The sequence below is a fragment of the Pelecanus crispus genome, chromosome 1 (assembly GCF_030463565.1).
Source record: "Pelecanus crispus isolate bPelCri1 chromosome 1, bPelCri1.pri, whole genome shotgun sequence".
In the NCBI taxonomy this organism is placed as follows: Eukaryota; Metazoa; Chordata; class Aves; order Pelecaniformes; family Pelecanidae; genus Pelecanus; species Pelecanus crispus.
The window spans coordinates 64621756-64648802 of NC_134643.1; the positions used below are offsets into that span (position 1 = coordinate 64621756).

Sequence of the window (27047 nt, forward strand, 5' to 3'; positions counted from 1 at the left end):
CAGATTTTGAAAGCAAAGGCTTGCAGGGGTTGGATTAGCTTGGCTGGCAAAATAAAATTACAGTGGGAATCTGATTTACTTTTTGGGAAACAGAATTAACTTTAACACACCTCTCCTCATTTGTCAGTGCTTACTAGCAAGCAGTATCTTCCATCCACCCCTCAGTTCCCTTCCACGTTATGCTTCTAGGAAGGCTTCACTGAGGAATGTGGAGGGTACAGATGGATTTCTTCCATGTTTATTCTTTTATTAGGAATTTGTTTCAGTGAGCACCTCTATCATAACACAGTCTGATTTATGCTCACCTTGCAGCAGGGAAGACAAATGCACTAAACTTTCCACAGAACAAGATGACCTCGTGCTTTTAAAAGAATTTTTTTTAAGGATTTTTGTAAGGGACAAGACTTTGCCCTTAACAGCAAGCTGCAACCCAGAACCCATGTCAGTCCAAGTGACTCAATACATTAAAATCTACTGACAAATTCTTATTTCGAAGCTCTTCATTTCAAGAACCACCTTTATTGTTTACATATTTCTTGGGGGTAAGCCAGTCACTTCCTTTGGGGCACTGGCAATCTTCATTCCAGCAGAACCAAGGTGGCGATTATACTTCATTAAAAGGTGGGATAGGAAGAGAATGCAAAGACTTTTCATTTACCTTTATGTACGCACCAAGCAGAGGCTTCTGCAATTTCTTTGCAGCAATTGAATTTCAGAGGAGAAATAGATGAGGGAGAGGAACCTGTACAGGGCTGGTGGATCTAAGTTTCGTGGGGGGTCCCAGAGCTACTTTGGAGAAAAGAGCCTTGTAGCTAGTCGGCTCACAGTTAAAGACTGCAATGGAAAATCTAGATCAGCTCCACTTTCTGAGGGAATGAATTCTTCCCTACACCCCTCAGCACTACATGCAGAGATAAAGGTTTGCCCCTTGATGCTTAGCAGAAGTCTGACTTTCGAGTCAAAACAGTACTGTGTCATCTGGCTGTCTGGGCTACACTGTACATGTGGCGTCTGCTTGATCTTTTCAGACTGAAGAAATGCTGGAGATAAAGTACGTGCAAATAAAAATAGTTTAAAGAAGAATGCTGGTGATAACACCCAGTAGTACCTTGTTGCTTCATGCTTCCAAACGTTCTTAAAGAGCTGCTCATGCCTCATGGGGAAATAGGCAGCACTTTCTGCTTACAAAAATAACTGACACTCAAAATTTCCTCCTCCCTAACACTATTAGGAGAGATATCAGCATATAAACAGGATACACACATCCAAGAGGCTTTTTGATTGGTAACAGACCCTGATCCCAAGGACACCAGTAGGCCTTGTGCTCCCTTTGTAGCCCAGGGACTGAAGCAAAGGGTCAAAATGGGAAAAACAACCGTCACGATTATCTGTAGCCAAGATGACTGTAAGGTCTGAGAGCTCAGATTTCAGATGGGAAAATGAGAAGTACATGACCCACAAAACCCTCAAGCAGTCCAATTTCTATTTTAAAGAGTGAAGGAGAATGCAGCCTGCATAGAGACACCTGAAAACCGAAAAGGGGTGCAGTCGGACCCACCTTTCAAGAAAAACAAGAGCTGTGTTGCATCATGTGCAAAATAATGCCTTGCCTGTATAGCCTCCGACACCATGAAGCAATAGAAAGGGGAAAAAACAAACCATCCAGCTACCCCAGTGAAGAAAAATATTGAATTATTCTTTTTAAAGTCTCCAAACACCAAAAGAGCTCAGGTAGGTCAACAGCAATAAAAAATAAATATATGAGAGAGAGAGAATCATATGAATCCCTTTGATGACGTGCTTTTCTAAAAATAACCATGGGCACTTATTTTGCCCCCGACCCCAACGAGCTGAATAGGATTGCATTACAGCTGCACAGTCACATTGCAAGATAATACGGGATGTGAGCCAGATTCTCACCTCACGTAAATCAGCACAGCGCCGCTGGAGTCACTGCAGTTATTTTGAACAGCCCCAGCGGAGGATCTAGCCACACATTTTTGTGTGATATACACAGCTCACAAGCAGCGTGACCAGCTTTATTAAAGTTCATATTTTTCCAATCGCAATTGTCTCACATGCTTCGTTATTCAAATTTTATAGAAAAAATTTAAGATCTCAGGGTGCCCTGAGGACCAAACACATTTTAAAGGAAAGCAGTTAGAAATAAGGCAATGGGTATTTAAAGTTGGGGTTTGTTTGGTTTTTTCCTGCTTGTCCTATTTAATGGGTCAGGAGAGCTAGCAGGTTAAGAAGAGGGTTACAAAGAGGCCCACTGAAACCGTGCTCTCTCTTTCTTCCTGGCTAGATCAGAGGGAATCTGGTTTGTTTATTTTTTCCTGTTGTAACATAGGTCAAAGTATTAAAAAGAGTGAGAATCGCCGACCTCTTGCTTACAATCTTTGGGCTCACACATATGACAAGACTGGGCAGAAAAGGTTAAGTTCAAAGCAGCTTGGACCTCCAGGGACACTTTGAAGTACTTTAGCATAATCTAAATTCATAAGGACCCCTTTAATGTCTAAGTAAACTAACAAATGCTTTTGGAACAGTCTAGCATCCCCTAAGGAAAAAGAGCTGTGCAGTAATAATCACTGAATTACCCAAATAGTCTAAAAAAATAGTCTGATAAAAAAATCCTATTAGAGCTGCTCCCTTCCTTTGGTAAAGGTAATTGCATTTTTTGCTTTCTAAAAACAGCAGCCACCATCTTCCTCCCAAAGAGAGTTAGTCTTCAAAGAGAAGTGCCAGTCCTGATAATTGGTGACAGACCACCGCGAGGAAGTTAACCTTTTAGGGCTGGACTGCATTCCTGCTGCCGGACGGGGATGATGCCATGCCGCCCTGGTCCAGCCATTGGAGAACTATGAAGAATTAAAACTCCTCAAGCAGCGTGCACGACCAACGTGCTGCATCCTGGCTTTGGACAAAAATATACAAAAATATACAAAAAATATAAAGGAGTTGGATAAGCACCTACTTTGAAAGATGAGCTCCTTCAGAGCTCCATTGCTGTGTGCTTTGTACATGCACACTTCTAGAACAACGGAGGGAACTCTGTTGTATCTCCAGAAGAGAAACAACAGAATATTTCTATGACCAAATGACCCATGACACGCTCCAGTTGGGAATGATGCTTCCCCCTCAAAACAAACTCCTCTTATGTTGTCAGTAGTAACTCATAGTTGCTAGAAATAAATAGGGCAACTTCCCACTAACTTGGAGTTGCATATCTTGAAAAAAAGAGATTACTCTGGGTAAGGAAGTGAAATTAGACTATCTTGTACTACCACAAGAACATTATTCTACATCCTTAATTCTGTGTCATTTCAGAAGGGATCTAATGACCTGCCAACGAGTGGTCAGGAAGGAAAATTTCTTCTTTATTATGTACAAGTAGAAAACAGAGAGAGGCTTGTTTTTTCCATTTTCTACAGCAGTGTTGATTCATTTAGGATGAGGCAAAGAAGTCATACATCACAGGCTGTTTCTGGGAGATCAGCGTGACATTTTCTCTCTGCCTCTCTCTTGCTTAATCCAGTATTTACCCAAATTGGATGGATGTCAGTACAGCAGGCAAAGCCTTCATCCAGGACACTGGCCAACAGCTATTAGCTGATAATGAATACAGCAGTACCAGCAGTCCTCTGCTTTAGGCCATAGGATCGGCAGAGCAGGAGGGTCTCTCTGCTTCGTGCCTTGCACGATCAGACACAGGGTGCTGAAAGGATCCTGATTACTTCCAGGAGGGCCTGAAGACCAGCTCTGGGAGCTAGTCCTGTCAGGCTCTCACCCAGCCACCTGACACAGGGGACCTTGAAGAGGAGGGAAATACAACGAACAGACTGCCTGCAACTAGATCATTGCAAAGCGGTAACTGGGGGATGAAAGCTACACACTGATCCCCTATGTGGTGGAGCCCAGTCGTGGTGCAGGAAGAGCACATTACGGAGCAGAGCCCCGAGGTGTGAGTGAAACAGAGACACGGCAGTTTTGCTCCTTTTCTCCCCCAGGTAACATCAAGGCTTCCACTCCTTCAGCTGGAGGTGAAAGCAAAAGGGGTTGGCAATAATGGCCTGGGTCAGGTTCCCACTTAAAGTGGCCTCTAGAGAAGTATGAGCGTTTAACATCAACGACCAAAGCAGCTGTGGAACTAATTGCAACACTTTGCCCAACATTTCATCAAGTACAGTAAAGACCCTGTATCCATATGCCACTAATAAAAGGCAAAAAGAGTCAACAGTTAGTACCTAAGGAAGTAAGTAGCTGGGGTGGGGGGGTTTATTATTATTTTTGCTGGAGATAGGCTCCTGGTAAATTCAAGGGGTGGCTTGTAACTAATGAAATGATCTGAAGGAGAGGGATCTCTGACTTAGCCAGAGACAGTGGCTACATCAGTAGAAGGACTTCTAAGCGTGCCGGGCTTGCGTGCTTGTACGGTAGCAGTCCCCACTGTGCATGAGCTGTTCAAAGCAGGGAGCACAAACCCTGCCAGATGTCCCATCCGTCCCATGGCCTAGCGTGGAGCAGCAATGCCATGTATCCACAATAGCTGTGCAACTCACACACAGTATCAGTGCTGGAATTACGCCCAGACTCAGCCCTGGTCATTCATAAATATGGACAGAACCCAAGTCCTTGATTATAAACACTCTTACACGCAGTTATGCAAGTGACTGAATAATTCAGGCTTTCTTCCCAGATACGGCATAATATTGAGCTATGTAAGAACACAACTCTGCTCTGGCACAGGCTGACATCTGTATATCAGCCCTTCTCTCCAGCACAGCTTGTAAACCGGGGGGGAGCAAAGCTTACAGAAAAGCTTACAGAAATGTGACCTCTCATGGCAGCACCCTCTCCCTCCCGAGCATCCCCTCCTCTCCTGCCCAGCTCCCATCGTGTGTTTTGCACTTTGCCTTAACGCCAGGATCCCAAGAAAAGAGAAACTGTACTGACAGCCTCCTGGGGTGACACACGCTCCATGGCTGGCAGCCTTATGCCAGCAAGACTGTGGCATTTTGAACTCCAGGGAGAGTTTGAGCAGGAGCGTGCCCATAGCCAGTTACAGCTGCACAGGAGGCAAAAACGCGGCCCAGAGCGAGAGGATCGCTGTGGGAAAGGGAACTCTAATCCCACAGTCTCCATCACGTCCCATCTAACCCATTTCAATATCACATACACGCTTCATGGGGTTGCTATAAGAACCGGATAGCTAAAAGTTAGAGAAGGGTTTAAATGTAATAAAGTGTTTCCATCTTTAGTAAAGCAGAAAATACTACCAGCGCTCCCCACAGTTACCTAACACCCTCTACTGAAACAGCGTTTTCTCAGTAACTGGCTCACGCACCTCAGTATTGACTGACTTTCTTCCTTCATCCTCCCAGTTTTCCCTTGACTACACCATCTTCAAAATCCATTTCCTTGACTTGTACTGGGCCATGAGTCTGTGCGTTACAGACAGGTACCTCACCCTGTGAAAGCTCCCGCTGATTCCGGTGAGAGGGCTCCTGGGCAGACCAGCCTCACCCTGAACGGCATCGGGACCCAGCTCCAATTTCCTGAGTTGCAGCAATTCAAGGTGCTGGCTGATTTAACACCTCAAGAGCCACATGTGAAAATGCTCTGGCCATACTTTCCCTGCTATACATGTACGTATGTTTTCAATCTGCATACAAGTAACAAAGCAAGTAAGCGTGAACTGCTCATCACTTTGCAAGGTGACTTTCTGGTCCCCTTCAAATTTGGCCGTTTCAGAATTTTCTTTGAGAAGTACTCTATTACCTACATGCATCGTATCAGAAGAACAGACAACAGCTTTTTGCAGGTTTAGTTATTTGATCCCTGCAGCAACACGCTCCTGACACAGTTTTATAGCACTCTGTGGAGTTTTCTAGCAATACGTCTTCCATCTCTTCAACGGAGAGTAGAATTGGAGCACGCCTCTTGTATAGGTGTAAGCATGCTTCCAGTCTTTACAGCCAACTCACAGCTGCACAATATTAAACACAAAAGTAAATTATCATTCCCTATCGCATTATATGAAAGGGCAGAATACAGCTAGCTATTTAAGCCTCTGCATAATACTTTTAACCTAGAACAGAGAGAAAGTGCATGCTTTGAAAGCTATTTTTCTTTGAAATGTTCAACTAGGTCTTCTGTTCTAGGTGAGTATTTCACACAGATAATGCTAAGCAGCAGAAATAATTCCTTCCACACTCATTCATTATACAAATTCTGATATAAATCCACATTAGAAATCAACCTGACAAAAGCTCAGACAGGTACTTCACAAATGCTCAGCTGATTCCTCAGATATCCATAATAAAAAAAAAAAAAAAATTATACTTGTTGCCTTGCTATGAATTTGGAACATGTTTGGCAGTTTTGCTTTGGTGTTGTACTGTGTTTAGCAATTTGATTTGGTGCTTGATGGGTAACCACAGCAAGGAACAAACACAAACACAAGAAGAAAAAGACCAGAGCATTTCAATTACTTAATTTTACCATAAAACATCTACACTCTCATGCAAAAAGAAAAAGCCCCCATCTTAAAATAATTCATTTTTCTGCAACTATGGGACATTTTGTGGCAGGAGGGAAGACATTCCCAAAACTGCTTCTTCCAGACCTTTGTGCACATTGCAGAAATCTGCCAGTGCCTTGAGTGACTGTACTCCAGCTCGCCTTTCATGCACGCACTGTGCAAATGTTACATACAAAGTGGGAGAGACAGTGTTTTTTGAAAACAAACAGAAAAATCATATAAAGAAGGTCCTTCAGTTCTTTACTTCAGTGTGGATGAAAGTTTGAAGTATTGCCTATCTTCCTCAAAAGACAACCATCTCCCTACTAAACACACAACATACTTTAAGGATCTGAACCTTATTGCTTACTGTACACGTGAAAGAGACCGCGATCTAAACTGGACTCCAATGTATTCAAGATTAGGCCAGCAACCATCTTTTCATCTTTTGTTCAACATCCATTACTATGGGGCTGGGTTTCTGTACCCCACACCAGTCTCCGTGGAATTGTGGGGGGGTGGGGGGGTGGGGGAAGAGAAATCATCACGGGATTATTTTTGCTTGACTTCGCAAGAAGTTGTGGTGCCTTTCTGGATGTACTTTGTATTTCTGATGCCAGTCCATATGTCTAATCGCCTCTAAACTTCCCCAGCGCATACTTTTGAATCATGCTCAGAGGGACACACACAGTGGCACTCCAGGCTGCCTTCCTATTTATTTTGAAATCCATCTACTCTTATGCTTGTGGGGAAAGGAGACCAGTCAGGATGCCTGCAGAGACAGCGCTGCGGGCTCCCAACTCCTGCCGAGCTCTGCAGCAGCGTGGCTCTTTAGCCTGGCTCTGGCTGAGCTCTCACCGTTCACCCTCTTTGAGCACTGGCTGCTACTGCTTAGTTCACAAAGGTCCTCAAATGAAGGCTTAAAAGCTGTGCAGGAAAGTTGGAGCAAGCCTGCAAAAACATTTTGCTAAGCTCGTGTGCAAGTGGAAAGGCAACAGTACACAATAGCCAGGAGCCCACGTGCTCTGCCCTGGGCTAGACATAAATTCTCCATCCCATTCCTCTGCTCTAAGTGATTCCAGGTCAGATTCATACATCACAAAACTTTACTATTGTGCTCATGGCATTTAAACTTGGGGCAGGAAGCAGCTGGGCTCCAGTGTATGATCTCATATGGATCTGGGTAGATATTTCCATGGGAGCATGGTACAGCTTTTAGGAGGCTTAATTTCTGCTCCATACCTGTGTTTTCCTGCCGGGGGAAGGAAATACCATGTGGACTCTGGCACAGGCAGTGGAGAGTTGATGGCAGAGTATCTCCAGAGGGAACCATTGTGTTGCAGAGATGTTGAAAACCAAACAGCTACCCAAAAGCCAGAGATACAGAAAGATCGACAAAGAAGAGTAAAACACAGATTCATCCCTGAACAGACCCGTACCACAGACAGTTTTGTGCAGACCCAGGCCATGTGCTGGAGGTTTTGCCCTGCCTGCTGAACACCAGTACCACGGGCTGCATCGCACGGGGAGGCGCAGGGGAGAGCAGACGCCAAGGAACAGGCACTGAGCGTGGGAATGGGGCGTCGATGAGTCTCTTCACGCAAAGCCTGTGAGCCAGAGGGTCCTCTGCCAGCGCCCACTGCACAAGTCACAGTGACCTGAAGCCACGCATCTGTCAGAAAAAACTTTGATCTAGGGCTAGTCCTTAGGCAAAGCAGCCAGGATTGAGAACAGCAGTAATTTCCCGCTCTGCCCCCCACCAACATCTTTCTAGAAGACTGTGGAGGTCTCGGTCCCTACCTCATTCAGGAGGATTTTTTCCACTTTCCCCCATCACCCCCAAATCAGAAAGAGGAGTATCTCACAGACCCTACATGGTCTTCTTCTCACTAGTTACGCCAACAGAGAGCAAAACAGGGCTCTGAGTAACAGATAAGGCTGGACAGGTGGGTGATACTCATTTTTATAATCTGACCCCAGAATAATTAAATGTCACAAAAAAGTTACCCTAACGCCTACACGCGTACAAACATGCGATATCCAGTAAGCAGCTGTGTTTTCACATAGTTAGATCAAAGAGGCTGCAGAACAAGAAGGTCATGGTTTGGTTACAGTGTCTAAACAACTAAATCAGTGGGTACCACTGGGCCTGTCACTTGATCTCATTACCCTGACCTCACCAGCTCTGGAATTTAGTGACCTTCCCAGATCAATATTTCAGAAATGACTGAAGTTTTAGAGTATGCAGAGGTTCTCTCAGCGTTGGCTAAATAATTATATCAAAAGCCCAGGAAAGGGGAAAACTTTCCCATTAGCATGCATTTCTCAATTGCTCTGGAATACAGCATGCACCCGGCAGGGAGCAGTGATTTTCCTTTGCAATTTGCATCAGAGTATTTTTTTCATTAGAACATTTTGGAGATTTTTTTTTTTTTTTTTTAAATCAGATTGCTATTACAGGCTTTCTTACATTTTCTCTGCTCATATTTTCCAGGACTCTGCAAAGACACATAGGAAGCTTTACTCCCAATTTTTTTGTCATTTTAACCTCTGTAAACAGAAAGCCAAGCTCCTCAGCTGTCAACATTTAATCACGTGCAGTCATATTTCCTTTTGCCAACTTTCATCATAATACTATGCATGCAAGGAGGAGGAAGCAGGGCTCAGTTCATAGCCAACATACTGATACTACTTTGTTTTCTATGCACCTGACACCTGTTTGTCTCACCAAAAAGCCTACACTGGCCACATGAATTAAATTAACTTGAGTTTCAATCGCCAAGCTTCACGGTTTTTTTTTTTAATTTTGTTTGTCACAATAAAAATAGCCTACATTTAAAAACTTGGCTAAGGCTTCTTCCTTAAAGTTTTATTAGTTCTGCTCCACAAGAATAAACCTGGCAACAAAATCTCACAGCTTTATCATGAATCCCTCATCATCTGGATTTTTCTGAAAGCATCACTATTAAAGCTGCACGACTGCATAAGGAAGTGGAGTTTGGGCATGGATAAAGGTCTCCAACTAAAACTTACTTCTAGGTGTGTGGTTGCTAGGTAGAACCGAAAGCAATCTTAAAGTCCCGAAACCTATGAGCAAGTAAAGACTCGTTTATGGCTTAAATAGCAAAAGTGAAAGTCATCAGGGTTAGGGTTCCCCCCTAAAAAATAATTGCACGATATTTTGGAGTTTGAATAATGCATTTAAGCATTCAAAATCCTTCAGTTGTACATTCTGCCCAGGGCGATGGCATGCAAGCCTAAAAGGTTTTCCTAGCCACCTAGAAAGATAACACCCACCCCCAGCAGCAACACGCCGCAAACCGCCATCCCTCAGAGATGGCCAGATGGTTGTCTCAGCAAAGAGACAGGTCTCAAAGTAAGGACTTGCGCCAGTGGAAAGTCTCCTATTCTCCGAGAGACACGTTTTCTGCCAGAACTGCAAAAGATTCCCCCAACACTTCTGTTCCCAGTGTTCACACGCTGAACAGTAGGGATGATGATTATTTAGGAAGTTTGGCTGTTAGCGGAGCATTCTGTGGAAGAGCAGTGACATTTCTACTGCAAAATAAGCTTCCCAAGCCTACCTACAATGCTGGGATATACAAGCCCCAAAATTGATTGAATGCTGGTAATCCTGCTGGGGCTGCCACAGAGACTTGTCTTCTCCAAGTTAAAGTATATAAAGTGAATTTATTCTGCTCTGTATTTCAGAGCTCACACTTCAATTTAGAGTAACTCCACGGAGTTCAGTGGTGCTGCTCTTGCTTTACAGCAAGGTAATAAAGATCATAATCAAGCCTTCTGTGCTCCTAAGATATTTCTTACTTGGTTTTGTTAGGAAAGGTATATTTCTCTCATCACAAAGGCATGCATAGTTAGATAGCACATTGTGTAAAGATTATTTCTCCTGATGCGGCTGGCTCTGACTTTAACTGGGGCATTTGAGCACCCTTACAGACTAAACATGAACAACAAAATGTTCTTCATAGATGAAAACCAATTTAAACATCCATTTAACTTGCATTTGGCAGTTAGAAGAATGCTGGTTGCTTGCTTGCTTTTAGATAGTAAGGTTAATGGCCCTTCAAAAACAACTTCAAAATATGCTGTGGTGACATACCATACATAGTGAGGGCTGGGAGTTCCTTCTTAATTCCTTTTTGGTAGTCAACAGTAAGGGGAATGGAGGTTTCAGGAATTTATCTCCTCTTCCTCCTCTCGTGCATGCACATGCAAGTGTTACACTTCATACACTAAAGCAAAGCCAGAACTGTACCCACATTCACCTGTGGCACTGCTGAACTCCCTGTTCTGCCCAGGGATTCCTCACCCAAATCACAAAATATTTGGTGATTAAAAAAAAATCATGTTTGCATATCTAAGTTTATGAACACAGAATTAGTCTGCAAATAATCTGTAAAAGTCTGAGGTAAAGGAAATGAAGCTATAAATGAACAGCACAACTAAACTAATGATAAGATGCACCGTTCATTTAAGTGCCCCTTGTAATACTGAAAAAAAAGAAGTGGGCAAACAGCCATTTGTTAGAAACATGCCTGTTAAGAGACACAAGATTTGCAAGAATTTGCAAGAATTTGCAGGAATTAGTGTTTTACACAACCTTCTAAGGCCAAATTTCAAGTTTCAGTTTACAGGGGCCTTCACCAGGGTAAGACTTCAACCAACCTTCTAAACCATAACTGAGTTTACACCTTATTCTGAAATGCAGTCAAGATTAAACACAATAAATTCAGGAGCTGAAGAAACAACCAAAAATGATGCATCAGCTGGGACTTTGGCTGAGGACAATCCCAATTTGTTCTTCGCTTCTCCAAAGAGATTAACTCCTTGCTGAAGGGATGGCCCTAATTACTGGGCCTCTAATTTGATTTATATTTAGACACAGCATGCACAAAAATATTTTTAAAAGAGAGAGAGAGAGAGGTTTTCTTGTAGGAAATGTAAACACCACCAGCAAATTCAAATGGAAGGAAATAATTGTTTCCCATTATCTCTGACATGCAAGTCCTATATTTAAAGAGAAATTGCAAAAACACAGATTAGGCAAGACATGGTTTCCATCTAAGAAAAAGAAGCCAGTTTCTCTGAATGTTGCAGTTTCAGAGTTGAATGCATCCATCTTGGGACAAGTTGCTAGCCAAGTTGGACCACATGTATTCCCATTCATTCCTGAGGACCACTAAGGATGCATTTGATCTTCACCCAACTGGTAGCCAATGTTTTGTCTGAACAGACATTGTCCATACAATGCACACATTTGATATGAAGTATATGACCCAATTTGAAAACTCCACTATTCTGTGAGATACCACCCTGCAGTTTCAACTGAATAAGGTTTCATAAAGAGTTCAGGGAGAGGAACGCTAGTGTGAAACTAGTTTAAAGGCAGTAAAGCCTCTGAAAATAATTAATTACACCATGTGCTACCAAAATCCCCTAACAAAAGCATAGTAGTCAGAATGTGTCAACTGGCTGGAGCAAAGTGGCCAGAGGATACCCCAGGGAAGGGATCTGGCCCCAGGAACTGTGGCCTGGTTGCCCAGCAGGCAAGTGCTTTGGGCATGCCGGGGAGCTGTGCAACAGGACACATAGGCATGATCAGGCTTGGCAAGATTAGGTCAAGTGAAACATCGCATAAACATGATTGCACAAATCACATCACTGACAATCTCCATCAATTTATCATCAGCCTGAGCATTCACAGTTTTGCCGTCCTTGTGCAGATCCTCAGCTGAACAAATATGTATGACCCACTGAGATCTGGTCCTGTGGCTCTCAGAGTGCCTGTGTTACCTGCAGCCACCTAAGTGAAACTGCTTTTCCTAGGTGAAGAGAATACAACCTAGTGCCTACCTCGGATCCTGCCTGGATCAGGCCCTCCGTCAGGGAGGGAAAACCCACCACCACCGGAGGGTTGACTTGGATGGGTTGAAGCTCATTGCCTTATCTCTGCAAATAGAAGCACTGGGCTCTGCACTTGGGCTGTTTAAACAAACTCCTGCTCAAGCACGGACTCCTAGTTCTCCCAAGTCAGTAGCAACCTGAAGTTCCTCTTGTTCAACAGTTTTAACAGCTGTACAAAAAAAAAAAAAAAAAAAAATCAAGCAATGATCTTAGCCCACCATTTAGCACGTGGTTACACTAGCTCAGTTCCAGGCAGAATCTGCTAGAGCCCAAGGGTCAAGACAGAGCATGGGGAAAGACGTCATTGATTAATTGGTCTTTCATAGATCTTTTAATATCCAGGCCCCAGAAATTCTGCAATACTCAGGAGCTGCTGTCTAGATTCACTGTGACAAGACTCAGTGATGTGCTTTTGTCAATAAGTACACACACTTCATGCTTACTTGCTTTACTTAAAGTACAAATCATAAATAGTTGTATGTGACAAATTCCCCAGTATTGAACCTTCACGGCTGCCAAGCAGCATGCTGCAGAACAGAACAAGGAGAGCTATAATTTTCTTTTCTTCATTTTGTTATTTGACCTTCAGTTTTTCAGTTGTCCTTGGATCAGTCTGGAACTATATATAGTCCTTTCAGCATTATTTATATGTTTAACCCAAAGCTACCCACATGTGTCAAGGGACTATCACAACACTGTTCTAAATTATTTTAATAGCTTATTTTAACTTGGAAAATGTGAGGTTTGAAAAAACATTGTCAATTAATTATGATTCTACAAACTCCTACCAACTCTCTTGTGTTTTGTAACAATTTGCTCACAGCCTACAAGACAAAGCCTCCAACTTGCTCAGAGAAAGCTCTTGAAACTGTCCAGCCTTTGAAAATGCTGATTGATCCTTAAATTAAAACATTGATAATGATTTTGGCCACCAGCTATTTACAAATTCAATGCAATTTACAAATAAAAAAACATAGATGGATCAGCTGCATCCTTGGGGATCAACAGTCACCAGGGCTGAAACATCCCCTAGTGCACTAAATCTCTACAAACTATTTGGAATCAGAACCAAAACCCACCACATTCAACTGAAAGTCATTAATGTCTGACTACATACAGTAATTCCTCCTGAACTGAGCAATATATTTTTCAGTCACAAGGTCTTTGCCAAGCAAGGAAAAGACAAAACAGCCCCTGTAATGATCCTCCCTGAAACCTTGAGAAAGGACATTTTCCACCCCAGGTAGTGGTTCTGTGGTATGTATGCCAGCTACAGAGCTAACCAAAACAACAAAGAGTTGGGTGGGTGGCTGGCTGGCTGGACAGATAGATGGGCACACATAGGCGCACACAATTTCTACCACATAAGAGAAATTTCCCCTATATCATCACAATTCTGCAAACCACATCAATTTTCTTTTATTTACATAACCAGTGTGAGCAACTTCAGAGAAAGCTTTATGGTGCAGCTTCGGTTTCTGTGTGGGTTGCTCTTTTACTGTATCAATATTATGCTTAACAACATTTTCCAGCCAGAAAAAGGTCCATGTGAAAGTTGAAAGGAGAGAGAATTATTTCTAACTGTTCTCAGGTAAGAAAGAAAAAAACCCAACACTGTTTTATCACTGGTCTAAGCAATGCAAGCCAAATTCAGCCTATGAATTTAAAGGACTTGCACCAGTAAATCAGCTTAGAGCAGTTATTTAAGAGTTAATTTCTTGGATAATGAATGAGACAAGTTGTCCATGTAAACTTTACCAAAATGTTTTTAAATTTTACAGTCAGCTCTACAACTTGACACAAAATAGTGTCACCCAGAAAAACAACCAGCCATTGCCACCACCAACTCAGACAAGACTTCTGACTGATAACCACCCCCATTTAAAGCTGAATTTTCAAAAGAATTGGGCACCTAAAATATTTTACTGCTTTGAAAAAAAAAGTCAGCTATGTTACAATGCTTGCTTTTCATTTCCTTCCAGCTCTAAATTCGAGCTCCATAGATGCTACAAGCCTAAATGCTCAGACATAAGCAAATCACCTTGGGAAACACATTCACAAATACAAGTTTTTAAAAATTGATTCAAGTGTACTTGGCAGCACACAGAGAAAATTCACTGAATGAAATTTCTACTGAACTTTTGTTGCTGCTCCCTAACTTTCCCAGGGCAATTGCACAAAGTAAATTGAACTGAGTTCTCAAGTGAGTTTGAGACCATGTTTTAATGATACAGTAAATCCAGGTTTAGGGCAAGAAGCCTCCAAACAAAACCATCCCAACCACACCACCCAAAACATTGATCTGGTACAACCAACCTTTCTTAACTCAAATTTGTTAATATGGAAAAGTGAACTTTGAACCAGATCAGGTACAGCCAATCTCCTACCAGCAGCATAGCAGAAATGGTATAAAGTACTTGTCTTGCACTCCAGTTAATTAAATCAAAATTGCCTCGTGTGCCCACTGTGGCGGGCACAAATCCTGCAATTTGTCACAAGTAAATTCTAAACTGCTACTAAATCAAACTGTGTAAAGTCACTCATTCACGATAAATTAACATAATCAGCAGGATTCAGAAGCATGCATTCATGACACCCACCTTGGTCCAGATCAGATCTGCCTTAGAGAATGATCCAGTGCTGATGAGTATGAACCCGCAGCCCAAGTGCTGCAATGACAAATACTGGAGTGGTGTGTAGAGACTGCAGTTTTTCAAAAACGCAGAACAACATATCAACAACAAAATGAAGATATACAAGGCAAAACCAAGGTGGTGTCATAAAATACATTCGGGGTCAATAGCTAGCATCCCTGTTATACAAGTTCTATTGGTTTTAGCCAAGGTTATTTCCTTAGCTGCCAGAAGTCATTTGGCTAGAGATGGGATAAGGGGGTTGCTTTGGGCACTGAGCGTGGTCTCTCCAAGGATCACATCGGTTATGTTCTGCTGCTTATTTAGAAGCTGTTTGTTCTGAGTCACTTGCTATGTATTTATATATAAATATAAATGTATACATATGTGTGTACAACCATGTATACTTACAGGGTGTTTACATAACAGCTCTCAGGAGTTTTTTGGATGAGAAACCACAGTATTTTCCTTCAGTTCTAAACCACACTACCACACTTTATCAAGGCGACCAGAAGAAGTGTTGCCAAATTTTACTGCCCTGCTGCCCCACTGATAGCTCCAAGTTTCTCCACGTCTCAGAGGCTACAGACTATTTACGGCAAAAAGACAGTCCATTAATCTAGCAATGCTCAAACTTTTATCACCTTTCCTTGCCCCTGCAAGGATAAATACTACTCCCGCAGGCCCCAGTTTAGGAACATCTGGCTTAGCCACCCTCCTCCTCTACAGAAGCACATTTCAGGACAGGGAGATGAGCAGAAAGATGGTGCTGGGATAAGAGACAGCTGCAGCTGCACCTTTGCCAAGCACTGACCTGCAACTATTCCCAAGCATGTGAGCCCTCACCATGCACTTTCTCTACCAGCTCCTCATCCAGCACCCTCAGTCCTTTCCCATGCATGATCTCCTCCCATGGTGCTGCTGGGTCTCACCCCCTGCCCCTTTGCAGCTTTTGGCTATTCACCTGAGCCTCTCAACTGTTCACCATGGCCAAACAAAAGCAGGAAAGCACGAGGTGCCATCAACCAAGGGCTTCCAACAGGCTGGAGGGGCCATTTCTCATTGCCTTCCACCAGGCTTATTCCTGCAACAGGCTTGTGCCCAGCCACAAAGCTGCTGCAGCACCGGAGAGGAACTCCTCACTGACACAGGGACACACACAAGCACATGCAGGGCAGCGAACTCCAAACAAGCATTTTGGCTGTACCCTCCCCACCCCCCCCCATGTTTATGATGCACTCAAACTCACTCAGATTATTTCTGCCCCTCATCCTCCCACAACAATATTCCAAACCCATTCAGAGTGAAGACGCAGCGGCTGTGACTGCAGAGCTCCTCCAGCATTTCCTCTTGCATTGCTAAGCTATATGCTATTAAACAACCAAACATCTCAACTCTATTAGTAATCTTATTATTACAGCATTGCAAAAGAAAACATGGGATGCTTTTTTTTTTTTATGATGGAGCTGCCACTGTCAGGAGGAAACCTGTGTTTTGCACACACAGAAAGGCACACACGTATTTCATATGGTGCATTGCAAGCTGCACGGAATAGAAAGCAGCTGGAGGAAAATGGCTATAGAGAAATGGTTCTCCTGGGCATCATCTGTTGATTTGTTTTGTTTATAGAAGGAATGAGATTTTTATCTCTGCTCAAAATATAAAATGCTTCCATGGCACTGAGCTCACTGCTTGGCTATGCTCTCACTCAGGAACGTAAACAAAAAGGGAGGGAAGAGGGAGAAAAGGCTTCATGGCACAGAATCCCTAGAAATGTCAAAAATTAAATAGAAAAATGTCCATCAGTGATACATCAAGGTTTGAAAGAGGAACTGAGTCACCAGCTATCAGGGAAATGAGGGCCCCCTTACCATGCTTGTTAATAGCTTGCTTCTACTAAAGCTGAGGAGGCAGGCTAGGGACAAACTACTCACAATTCCAAGTCTCAAATCCCAGTCTGAGTCCTGGGCAGGATGAACATCCTTACACTGTAAATACACCAGTCCTTACAAGATGCATGGCCTGCAAAGGCACAGACTTTTATGGTCCTTCCATGATCTTGCGCCCACGGTTGATATTCCAAGCTCTCTCTGCAACCTTGCTCTGGGGAGGTTCCTCACTCCTCTGTGCCTAACACCCAACTGATGGTCTCTTTCATTTAACAACAGGTCTCTGTGTCCTAGGAGAACACCAGATGGCTGGTTTTCCACTCAAGTTGATAGCACTTCCATTTGTATTAAGCACAAGTCGAATCTCAGGAAAGAAAATAAATTGTGAAACCACTAAATAATTAACTATTGCTAATAATTTTAACTTTTTAAAATTTAAAAATGTAACTACTGAGGATGGTGTCCAAACTGTGAGAAATGACCTGAAGTCTAAAACTTTCTGGTAGACAAACAAAGTTTAAAATACTGTTCTTCTGAGATCTGAGAGGCTCAAGGTTTGTTGCCATAGCTAGGAATAGTTACCACAAAACTGAGGATCCTTTATCTTTGCACCACCTATTCTTAGCTCTTAAGAGGAGATGAGAGACAGCAGGCCACATACGTATCTAGAAGTGAAGGCTGCTGAACATCACTCCAGAACAGCCCTGCTTCATTAGCTACAGAATGGATCTGAAGACTTTCTGGAACTACCAAGGGGAGTTTGCTCTTCTCAAAGCTGTATTGTCTCTCACTCAGCCTCTGACCTGACAGGCTACTGAGGAAATATTTGGGCAACCCAGAGTCCCATGCTGGGTACAATACGTCATAACTTTCAGGCACGTGAAACAATCCAGAACGTTAGTGTTATAGTCGCTGAAATCTATCCTAACATAAACATACAGCTTCTCAGTTTTCCTACCATGAAGCTTATACTGCGGTCTCTCTTGGAGAGATTGCTGCATCTCAACCCATGATGAGTATTTCAGAAAATCTTAAAACTGAGGTTTGTTAAAGTCTTGCGAAAGCAAACAGATCATATTGGTATTTTAAGAGTTGGAAGAAGGCTCTTGCAGTCTTGACCGCCATCACTCTGTCCCTCATGCTAGCATGCCATACATTGAAGATCCTTTAGCTGCTCCTTCCTCTCCCAGGGTGGCTATATTTCATGTCTTTCCCACATTTCAAACCACGTGCCCCGACAACCTCTTCATCTTGTTATAGCTCTACTGAGAGGGTGTTTACATAAAAGCTCTTTGGAGCTTTTTGGATGAGAAACCACAAACATGCATGCCCAGATTACATCAGATTTATTGCTATTGAATAAGTTAAAAGAATACTTAGGGTTACAGGTTCAAAACTCTGCCAATAGTTCTCATCCAAGAGCATTCATATAGCAGGAGCTTGTGATCATACAGTTACCAATTATCCACCTCCTCTAAAGTCCACTGCCTTTTCACCCTTCCCGTACCCCTCAACTCTTAACAAGTGTCACAAGATTCCTACTAGCTGAAAGGAACTATTCTTTCCAAGGAAGTAGACTTCACTTTGTCAACACAAGCATACAGCCACTGCCCCATGCCCTACTCCCAACATACATCTCAGTTCAACCCCTTTCCTCCAGCCTCAACTTTCCCAAACATACTTGTTCTCAGTCTGTCATGACCCACTTCAAATTCATATGCAGTCATGTCCTTCTGTTCCCACCCATTCTTCCCAGTTCTTCTCCAGCCATTGCTGGGCATCCAGCTTCTTTTCCTATCCAAGAAACAAACCAATATAACAGATTTTGCCCTTTTCCTTGTTTATTGCTTCCTTAATAAACTCCTCCAATAACCCCACAGTTCCTGCAGAACCATGAAAGAAGGGACTGGCCAGGGAAGAAACTACCAGAGAAATGGATATGGAGAATTTACCACATGCTAGATGACCCCTGCATTAAAACTCTTGTATTCCTATTGACCTGCAGTCACTCCAGCCATAGAAAATACATGTAAAATAAACAAGCAGAACTTAAAAGAAATTGTCACCAGTGTAATCAATGGCACATAAAGCAAGGGAATGAAGAGACAGACACTGAACATAATTTTCTCAAGCTCCTCCACTATTCCTGTGAAAGTGAAATAAACGCATTTCCAGACCCAAGCCAGAAAATACTCTGAGCATTTTCTGCTGGCTGTTTCTCAGCAGTTAGCACACACTGAGCTCATGGAACAGTAAACTTTGTTTTCAACAGGGAAAAAAGCCAAAAACAAATGTAGGGAGATAACAGATAGAAAAATCCATCTAAAGGTTTCGGGTATGTCAAGGGGAACTGATAAAAGACAATCTCTCAATAATATGTCAATATTTTATTTTAAAATAGTTTTCAGACAGCTCCATTAAATACTGTATAAAACTTCCCTACAGAAGAACAAGGCATGGCAATCAAAGGCATTATTTACCGGTAAGCCAGTAATGAGGACAAAACACACCAAACATTGTTACTGATGAAGCCTGATGCAAAGACAAAAAGGAGTGAAGAAGAATATAAGCAACTTTCTTTTAATGATGGGAGCAGTGCTGAAGGAGACAACAGAAGGGAGAACACAGATTTACTTTTCAGCACTCTGAGGAAGTCTAACCTGTCAAAACTGCCCATTGATTTAACTTTCCATTTAAGAAGGAGCACAGCCAGGCTGGCAGGACACTTGGACCACTATCTGAAAGATGTGGAGTGACAAGTCCACGCCCCTTGGGGCACATGAGGATGCAAAAGTAGTCACCCCCATGCAGGGCAGTCACAGGAACTGTCAATATGTTCCTCTGGGGTTCAGGGGAGAGCAGAGTTCATGGCACTCTTTGGAGGAATTACAGCAGTCCTGAGAGGCCCCTCTGAGCCTGGCAATTAAATGCACAGGCACAGCAAGAGACAGCCCCTGCGCGATGGGATGGAGTGCCCCACTGCTCGCCCAGGCAGAGCCTTCTCTTCAAGGAGGTTGTTTACATTGCCTTCTTTCATCATCTAAGTTCAGTTCCATTCAGTGCACCGAAAGCAGTGTGCTAAGCTCCTCAGGTTCCTAATACAGTCAGTAGATGGAGGCAGGAACTCCTACAAGCTAATTCAGAGCACCCAAAATTAGTTTGCAAGGTGCCTGAATATCCTCAAGATAAACAAAGCAACCTGCCCCAAGGCAAACAGCAGATCAGAAGTTAAAACCAAAGTGCTAGTCCAGAAGAGCTAAACGAAGCTTCAGAGAAGACTCCCACATAGAAGCTGCCTGATGGAGAAGCCAGAGTAATCCCCCTCCCCTTGCCAGTCACTCCTGCCTGTGCAACCCAGTCCAGACCAGACCCAGTCCATTCCAAGCCCCACAGGAAGGGAAAGCAGAAACAGGATTGCTCAAGGGCTGCGTCCAGCTCCTGTTTGGCCTGGCAGCATTTGTGAACATTAGCCAGCTTTGCAGCATGCTCCATTGGACACTACATCTGGAGACGATGCTGGAAGACAGGTAAATATACTTGGTTCGTGAAATGAAGCTAACCTATCCCTGTAGGTCTACCTTAACATATTATTAACACTATAATCTCTGTGCACTAAAACCAGATTGTGCTTGAGGGATTTTATAGGGAGAGGCACAAAAAGGTTTAGGGAAAAACGAAGACCACGAGGAATGAATAGGCCGGAGATTTACTCCTTTACACAGACTTGTTAGGGTAAAATGCACCTTCACAAAAGCAAAAAACCAGGAAGCACTTGAGGATCTTCAAATAAACATGGCTGGCTTTGTAATCTCTAAATTTAAACCAAAACAAAACAAAACAAAAAAACTTGAACATAAGAGGCCTCTGAGTTTTGCAGCAAAATGCAAGCAAGCAAAACCAAAGCTGCACAGCACTAGAGGCTGAGCTACGTTTATCAGAATAACCGAGGTTTTATAACAGCCTCTGAGGACATCCCAGAGAATTTAACTCCAAAGCTTCAAAAGCAATGATGGAAAACTGTTCTACCTCTCCCAAAAAAATAAGAGACCTTTGTTTACCTAAAAGCAGCATAATCAGGGCACTGAGTGAACTTAATTCTGGATGATCAAATCTACGTTGTTTTCAGAGAAAGAAAGTATGTAGTCATTTGTGGCGTGGCACTTTTCCAAATTATAATTCAGTAGCTCTCTCTGCTCCTTCTCAGGCTCACCTAGAGATGCTTGATTTAGCTCAAAGAGGAGGCCATATATTGCACAGCTGTGGGATCAAATTATGTTTGACACGTTAGTGGGAATTCCAGGGTTGCTTGATGTAAAGCTGCACGACAAAGACAATTCGGAATCTGTTAGTTTTTTCTGTCATCAACAGCAGTTTGCTGATGTTTCCTGTTGAGTCAGATCCTTCTAGCTTTCATAAGCCATTTGAACGAAGGGGAGGGAGGCAGAATGAGTTCCACTGACAAAATGGCTGTTTCAGGAAAAAAAAAACAGCTGGGGTTAACAGAATATAAAAACCCAAAACTTCCCTGCCATCTGACTCTGTAAACCTGACGCGGGGTTCACTGCAAACTGAGAAGCTACAAGGTTGTAATAGGGGAAGACTCATGAGGGAGTGTAACCTTGGAGCCCGGCTCTGAGGTCAGCCACCGCTGCGGAAGGGATGTGCACGACGGAGGAGCGTTCACCGGCAGTACAGGAGCACCAGCCCCTGAGCGCTCGATGATGTCTGCGGAGCTGTGCTTTCTGCCAGCGGGGGAAACAAGCATGCTTTAACACGCATTTAACATTAGGATGCCTCTCGGAACCTCTCAACTCAATGAGCCTGAGAGCAGAGCTGTACATCTTTATGGATGTATGTTGATCTTCATGCCCAGGCCTTAGTGGTCCTTGCAGCCCTGTGCCTTTGATGGCAGCAGTGACAGCTGGAAAAGTTTGGGACTACCCACCCACAGTTGGTGCTCCTTTCAGAAAGGATCCAAGTTTTTACTGACTGATACTGGATCTGTCTGGAAGCATTATATGGATGTGTTAGGGAGAATAAGCTGCTCACCCTATACCTACACTCAAACCGTAAGCCTAGAGCTCTAGCAATCAAACTTCTTTTGCAAATACTGATTTTTTGAGGAGAAAAAAAATGGTGCAAAATCTAGTTTTAGGTGGCATCTAGTTGGGGAAAAAAAAAAAAACCCCAAAACTGACATCTATTTGATCTCAGTTTTGCCTACTCAAGCCCAAATAGCAAGGTTCTGCAAAACCAGAATGAAGTTTTATTTGGAGACAAATTACCTCAAAACTTTCTCTTTCAGAGCCCTTTCCAAAACCACAGATGTGAAGTAATGCCAAACAAGCGATAGTATTGAAGCCACCTGTATCAAAATACTACCTGTCTTGAGACTAACTTCTGATGTGGTCTAGTACAGGTATGGTACCCACTGATGAACTCTAACGCATGTTGTCCCCCATGTCTAAGTATCGCCTGCATCTAAGTATATGCAAATATCTAGGCTTAAGGCCAGAGGAAAAAAAATATTGTTCAGTTTTTATTCTTTTTGATCAGAGACTGCAAATGCTTTGGGTCAGGATTGATTTGTTATGCAACGGGTGGACAGTATCTAGATCCAGTGAAACCCAAATCTCTCAATCCCTCTATACATTTCGGTAACACAAGTGATCATTAATATTACTTCAATGTAAAAATGGCATCTTTCTGAACGATTTAGCTTTTCAGAAACAGACAAGAACACTGCTAGTATATGTTTTGCTATGTTTGAAAGCATGCAATTAGCCGTGTATCTTACAAACATAAACAAACACATCCCATCCAACCTCCATGTTTCTAAAAAAACCCAGGTTTGTTTAGACAAGGGGTTGATAATCCAGTTTGAACACAGGTATCTGAATGCTGTGACAGCTTCTTCATAATGCTAAGCTTATGGTACATTAAACTTTAAAGCAAGATAAACTCCTGCTTTCATTTTATCAAACATCTTCCCAGACAGCAAAAAGAAAGACACAAAGCAATGTTTGCAGCTACAACCAAGCACGGGATACCCAACTCAGCCTATGTTTGAAATGAAAATGAACAATATGTTGCATAGATATACTACTGTATTTTTCAGTAGAGAATATCACTGGGATTTGTAAATGTTAACCTCATTCCTCCCTTAAGTGTTTGTTTTTATTTCATGCCTGAAAAAACCCTGAGATTCTCCGAGATTAAGTGAACAGAGACAGCAGTACTTGCAATTGAGAAAGAAAAGAAACTGCTCTGATAATGTTTGGCTAGTAGAAATCACAGGGGCTGGGAGGGACGCGAACAGGAGATTTTTTAAGAGTGCTCAGTGTTGTGCCACTGGTATTACTGAACTTTATGTATTCAGCCATATTATGCCTTTTTGTGGTCGGTTGAGCAGTAATTTCATTGTCTATCACAATAGCAATGAGGTAGCAAGAGCCATTGAAGAATCCATGATACGATGTCTGCAAGAGGAGACTTTGACTTACTGAGAGCAAGTAGTAAGAATGGGGACGGAATGGGGGAGAGCAAGCAGGCTTGAGCACACCAGTTAAATTAACAGATTACCAAAAAAGCAACCTCAGGTTTGTTCTTCCCATTTCAAATCTGAAGAGACTATGTACCCGAAAGCTTCTCTGTTCTTTCTACTCCCGACATTAAATCAACTACCTTAAAAAGCCTCTCCTTACAGCTGACTTAAGGTCATGTGGAAGATAAACACTGAGAGATTATAGTCGCTGAATTTTCCACTGATTTAAAATTGACAATACACTACAAGCATCACCTTCATATTACACTGATGGCAATGCATGAGAAATCAGAGGTATGCTCTTAGAGGATTTGTTATAAAGAGTTATTGATGATCTTCATTGTACCATAAATAACAGTCTAAAAAAAATGACCAAATCATCCAAGTTTCCTCCTAAGACCTGTATCTTCTCTAGGAGTTTATTTTTATGCAGCTACAGCCTCTCCTCCTTTTCCCAATCAACCCTTGCTTCTCTCCTGGCTTCATATGACCTCACCTTACCCAAAAATGTGAAGAGATTGGTCTTATCGCAACTTAGCAAGATACCACCTGCCAGCTCAACTGTGATAAATCACAGCTGGCCTTACAATACACATGCTAACAGCAACTAAGGCTGAGCCGATGTGCAGCAGCGCAAGGGTGTCATTTAAACCACTGAGTATCCCCATCCACAAAAGTCATGCTAAGGAAACAGCTCAGTAACACAACAGTTTCCATCACAGTGTTACTATTCTAGTGTGCATTAGATCTGTCGACTCTCTTCTCTAGCTGCAACTGCCTTCTGTTTAGCTTGTAAGCCTTTTACAGCCAACAAGGTGGACAAACTGCCTATTCTTTGTACTCACACAAGAGCTGACACAGTATGACCCCGATCAATCATAAGCTACTACCCAAACAAAATTTACAACAGCAAATATTCATTCCTCCCTTCCCCCATGACTGCCCCTCTGAAAAGATACAACGCTGGCAGAAAAAGATAGAAAAAGAAGAATTCAGAAGTTATTGAAAAATGAGAATAAAGCTTAGAATGAAAACGTCAAAGGAACTTGAAGAGTTATTACTTTATTATTACTCCTGCCATACATAACAGTTGTGTTTTCTGACTCCTAGAAGAGCCAGACGATTGGGTATGCAACATGATTGTAATAAAAACATTCTCTAGAATTAGGGACCTGAATTTCTATTAGCAACCCTTTACATACTCTTTAAATAATTCCTTGAACCCAAGGTTTCAGCCACGAATAAAGGAAGCTGTGAGCACGCATTGGTTTCTACTCATTTGTTTAAACAGAAATGCAGTATAAAAAAAAATTTATAAAAAACAGACTCTCAAATGAATAGGTTGACAGGTTTGAACAACAACCACTGCACCTGCAGATGTGCTTCAAGCCATTAACCCTACAGGTTCAGTCACTGCATTTTACTGAAATAAATGGATCTGAACAGCTTAGCCACCAGGCAAATCTGTCAATAGCCCACAGATGTTGCCCAGCATATTTCACTGAAAGTTTAAGAAACACCAGCTTCTCACTGGAAGAGTGACCTATAGGCACCTGTATCTAATAAGCTACTTCAAATCAACCTGTATCTGTAGATCAACAAGATTGGTTAGTAATAACCATTAGCAGGTAAGAGTATAAAACACTTTCCAATATAAAATCCCAGCTTCCTTTATTTGTTGCCTTCACAGTACTCACCTTCAGCCAGGAAAGGAGAAACACTGAATGGGGTATCCCTACTGTAAGGCAATTTCCCACCTCACTCCTAAATTGGACTTTTTGAAACTTATATGGTAGGCACTCAATTCAGCAGCTGACTGTCCACAGCCAGGAGCCTTGTTTAACTTTGACTTCAGTCTGCAATTAGAGCTAGGTTTGTTTATGGCAAGACTGAATTCTGCACTAAGCTGCCATGTCTTCACTTCAAGGAGAGGAACAGCCTTCCTTAAATTGAAGCAGAAAATGAGGCTCTGGAGAAGTACGCGCCAGAACGTACCCTACATTTACACGGAGCAGTTCTGTGTCTTCAGAGACCTCAGCACATCTTGTGCTATGTGGAAGCATCAGGCTCTTTCAGATGTCTCACAGGCGACCAGATCTCACAAGCCAATCTGCTGCATTTCTGAACTATGGATGTGCCTCTGCCCTCCCTCTCATCCCTTTACAGAGATTCACAGGTCAGCAGTTGAACATAGTTTTACTGAAACATCTTGTGCTGCCATTCTTTTTCCCAGTAAAATTCAAAGGAAGTTTTGGAACTTTGTGATGATTTGGGCAGAAGTTATTAAGAAAGCAGGCTCACCCACCTACTTGATATGGCAACGCACATCAAGTATGGGCTTGACTTGACTCTTTTTTAGTCCCTCTAGACCCTCCCTTGACACACAAGGAAGTTGAACAAAGCTCAACAGGGTCAAAGAATGAAGAAATATGTGCAGAAGTGATCTGTCATTTACACTGCTACTACAACGTGCTAAACTCATGGTGCTATCACTATTCTCTTCTAGATTAGCTTTGGGTTTCTGTCAGAGGTTCTTTTTCTACCACCGTCCCTAAAACTTTTTCTTGAAAACACAAATGAGAAAAAACATTGGTTGACTGGAAGGCGGGATTTGCAGAGGTATTCAAGTAAAAACAGTCAGAAAAGCATTCCCAGTTCAGCTACTTTAATTTCTGAAATAAATTATCAGGACAGGGTGGGGTTTTCTCATTTCAGCACAGATCACTGCAATGCCTACTGTGCTAACTGTTAGGGCTGTTGTTATTCTGATTTGTATCCACTACTCAGTGTGGAAAGAACAAGAAAGCAAATTCAAGCAGCAGTTAAAGTGTCTGTACACTTAAGCCAAGAAACCTGGCAAGGGAGAAGTGTGCAGCATAGTAGAGAGAAGAGGTCCAACAAGACCCTGCAACAAGAACTCGGTTTCTTTCTGACCAGCACCAACGTTCCTGCCACCTACAGAAATTAGTAAGAAACCAACAATAATATGTTCTTAATTTTGAAGACAAATTTTGTTAGCAGTTTGTTGGTAAAGCACTTATGAGAAAATATTGCAGGAAGATAATTCTACAAAAAGCATCAAGAGTTTTGTGAATATTTATTTCAACCTCTGCATCCAAACCAACTCCCCCTCCATGTCCCTTCTAGCTAATTATCTTCCAGTTTCCCCTTACGAATAAAAGACTATAGATGTTGGGGGAGCTTCAGCAGGCTTTGTGTCTGATATGCAGCCCATATCACCATTATCACTTACCAATACAGCAGAACCAGGAAGACTGCCAGCAAAGCCAGGGTGGCCGTTGTACTATTCATTTCTGTGGAAGCAAATGCCAGGAGATCTACAGGCTCCATTTTCCTCTACTACAGCTCCAGCCTTGAGTGGTGTGAGTGTGTGTGCAGGGGAAAGTTTCCTCAAGAGCTGATAAAGCCTTCCACAGCTATATGAATGACATCTGCAACAAAACAGGAACCAAGCGAGCAAAAACACATCAAGTCAAGTACAAACTGCAAACCTTTCCTGTTCTCATCGA

At 42.6% G+C, this 27047-nt stretch overlaps 1 protein-coding gene across 1 annotated transcript in view; it reads right to left on the reverse strand.

Annotated features, from left to right (window-relative positions):
* Positions 1 to 26938, reverse strand: part of TBXAS1 (thromboxane A synthase 1) — a 231588-nt gene extending 204650 nt beyond the window's left edge. The window contains exon 1 of the mRNA XM_075706989.1: positions 26771 to 26938. Coding sequence (XP_075563104.1) covers positions 26771 to 26868 — 98 coding nt within the window. The 5' untranslated portion in view covers positions 26869 to 26938. The remainder of the gene's footprint in view (positions 1 to 26770) is intronic.
* Positions 26939 to 27047: the final 109 nt, after the last annotated feature.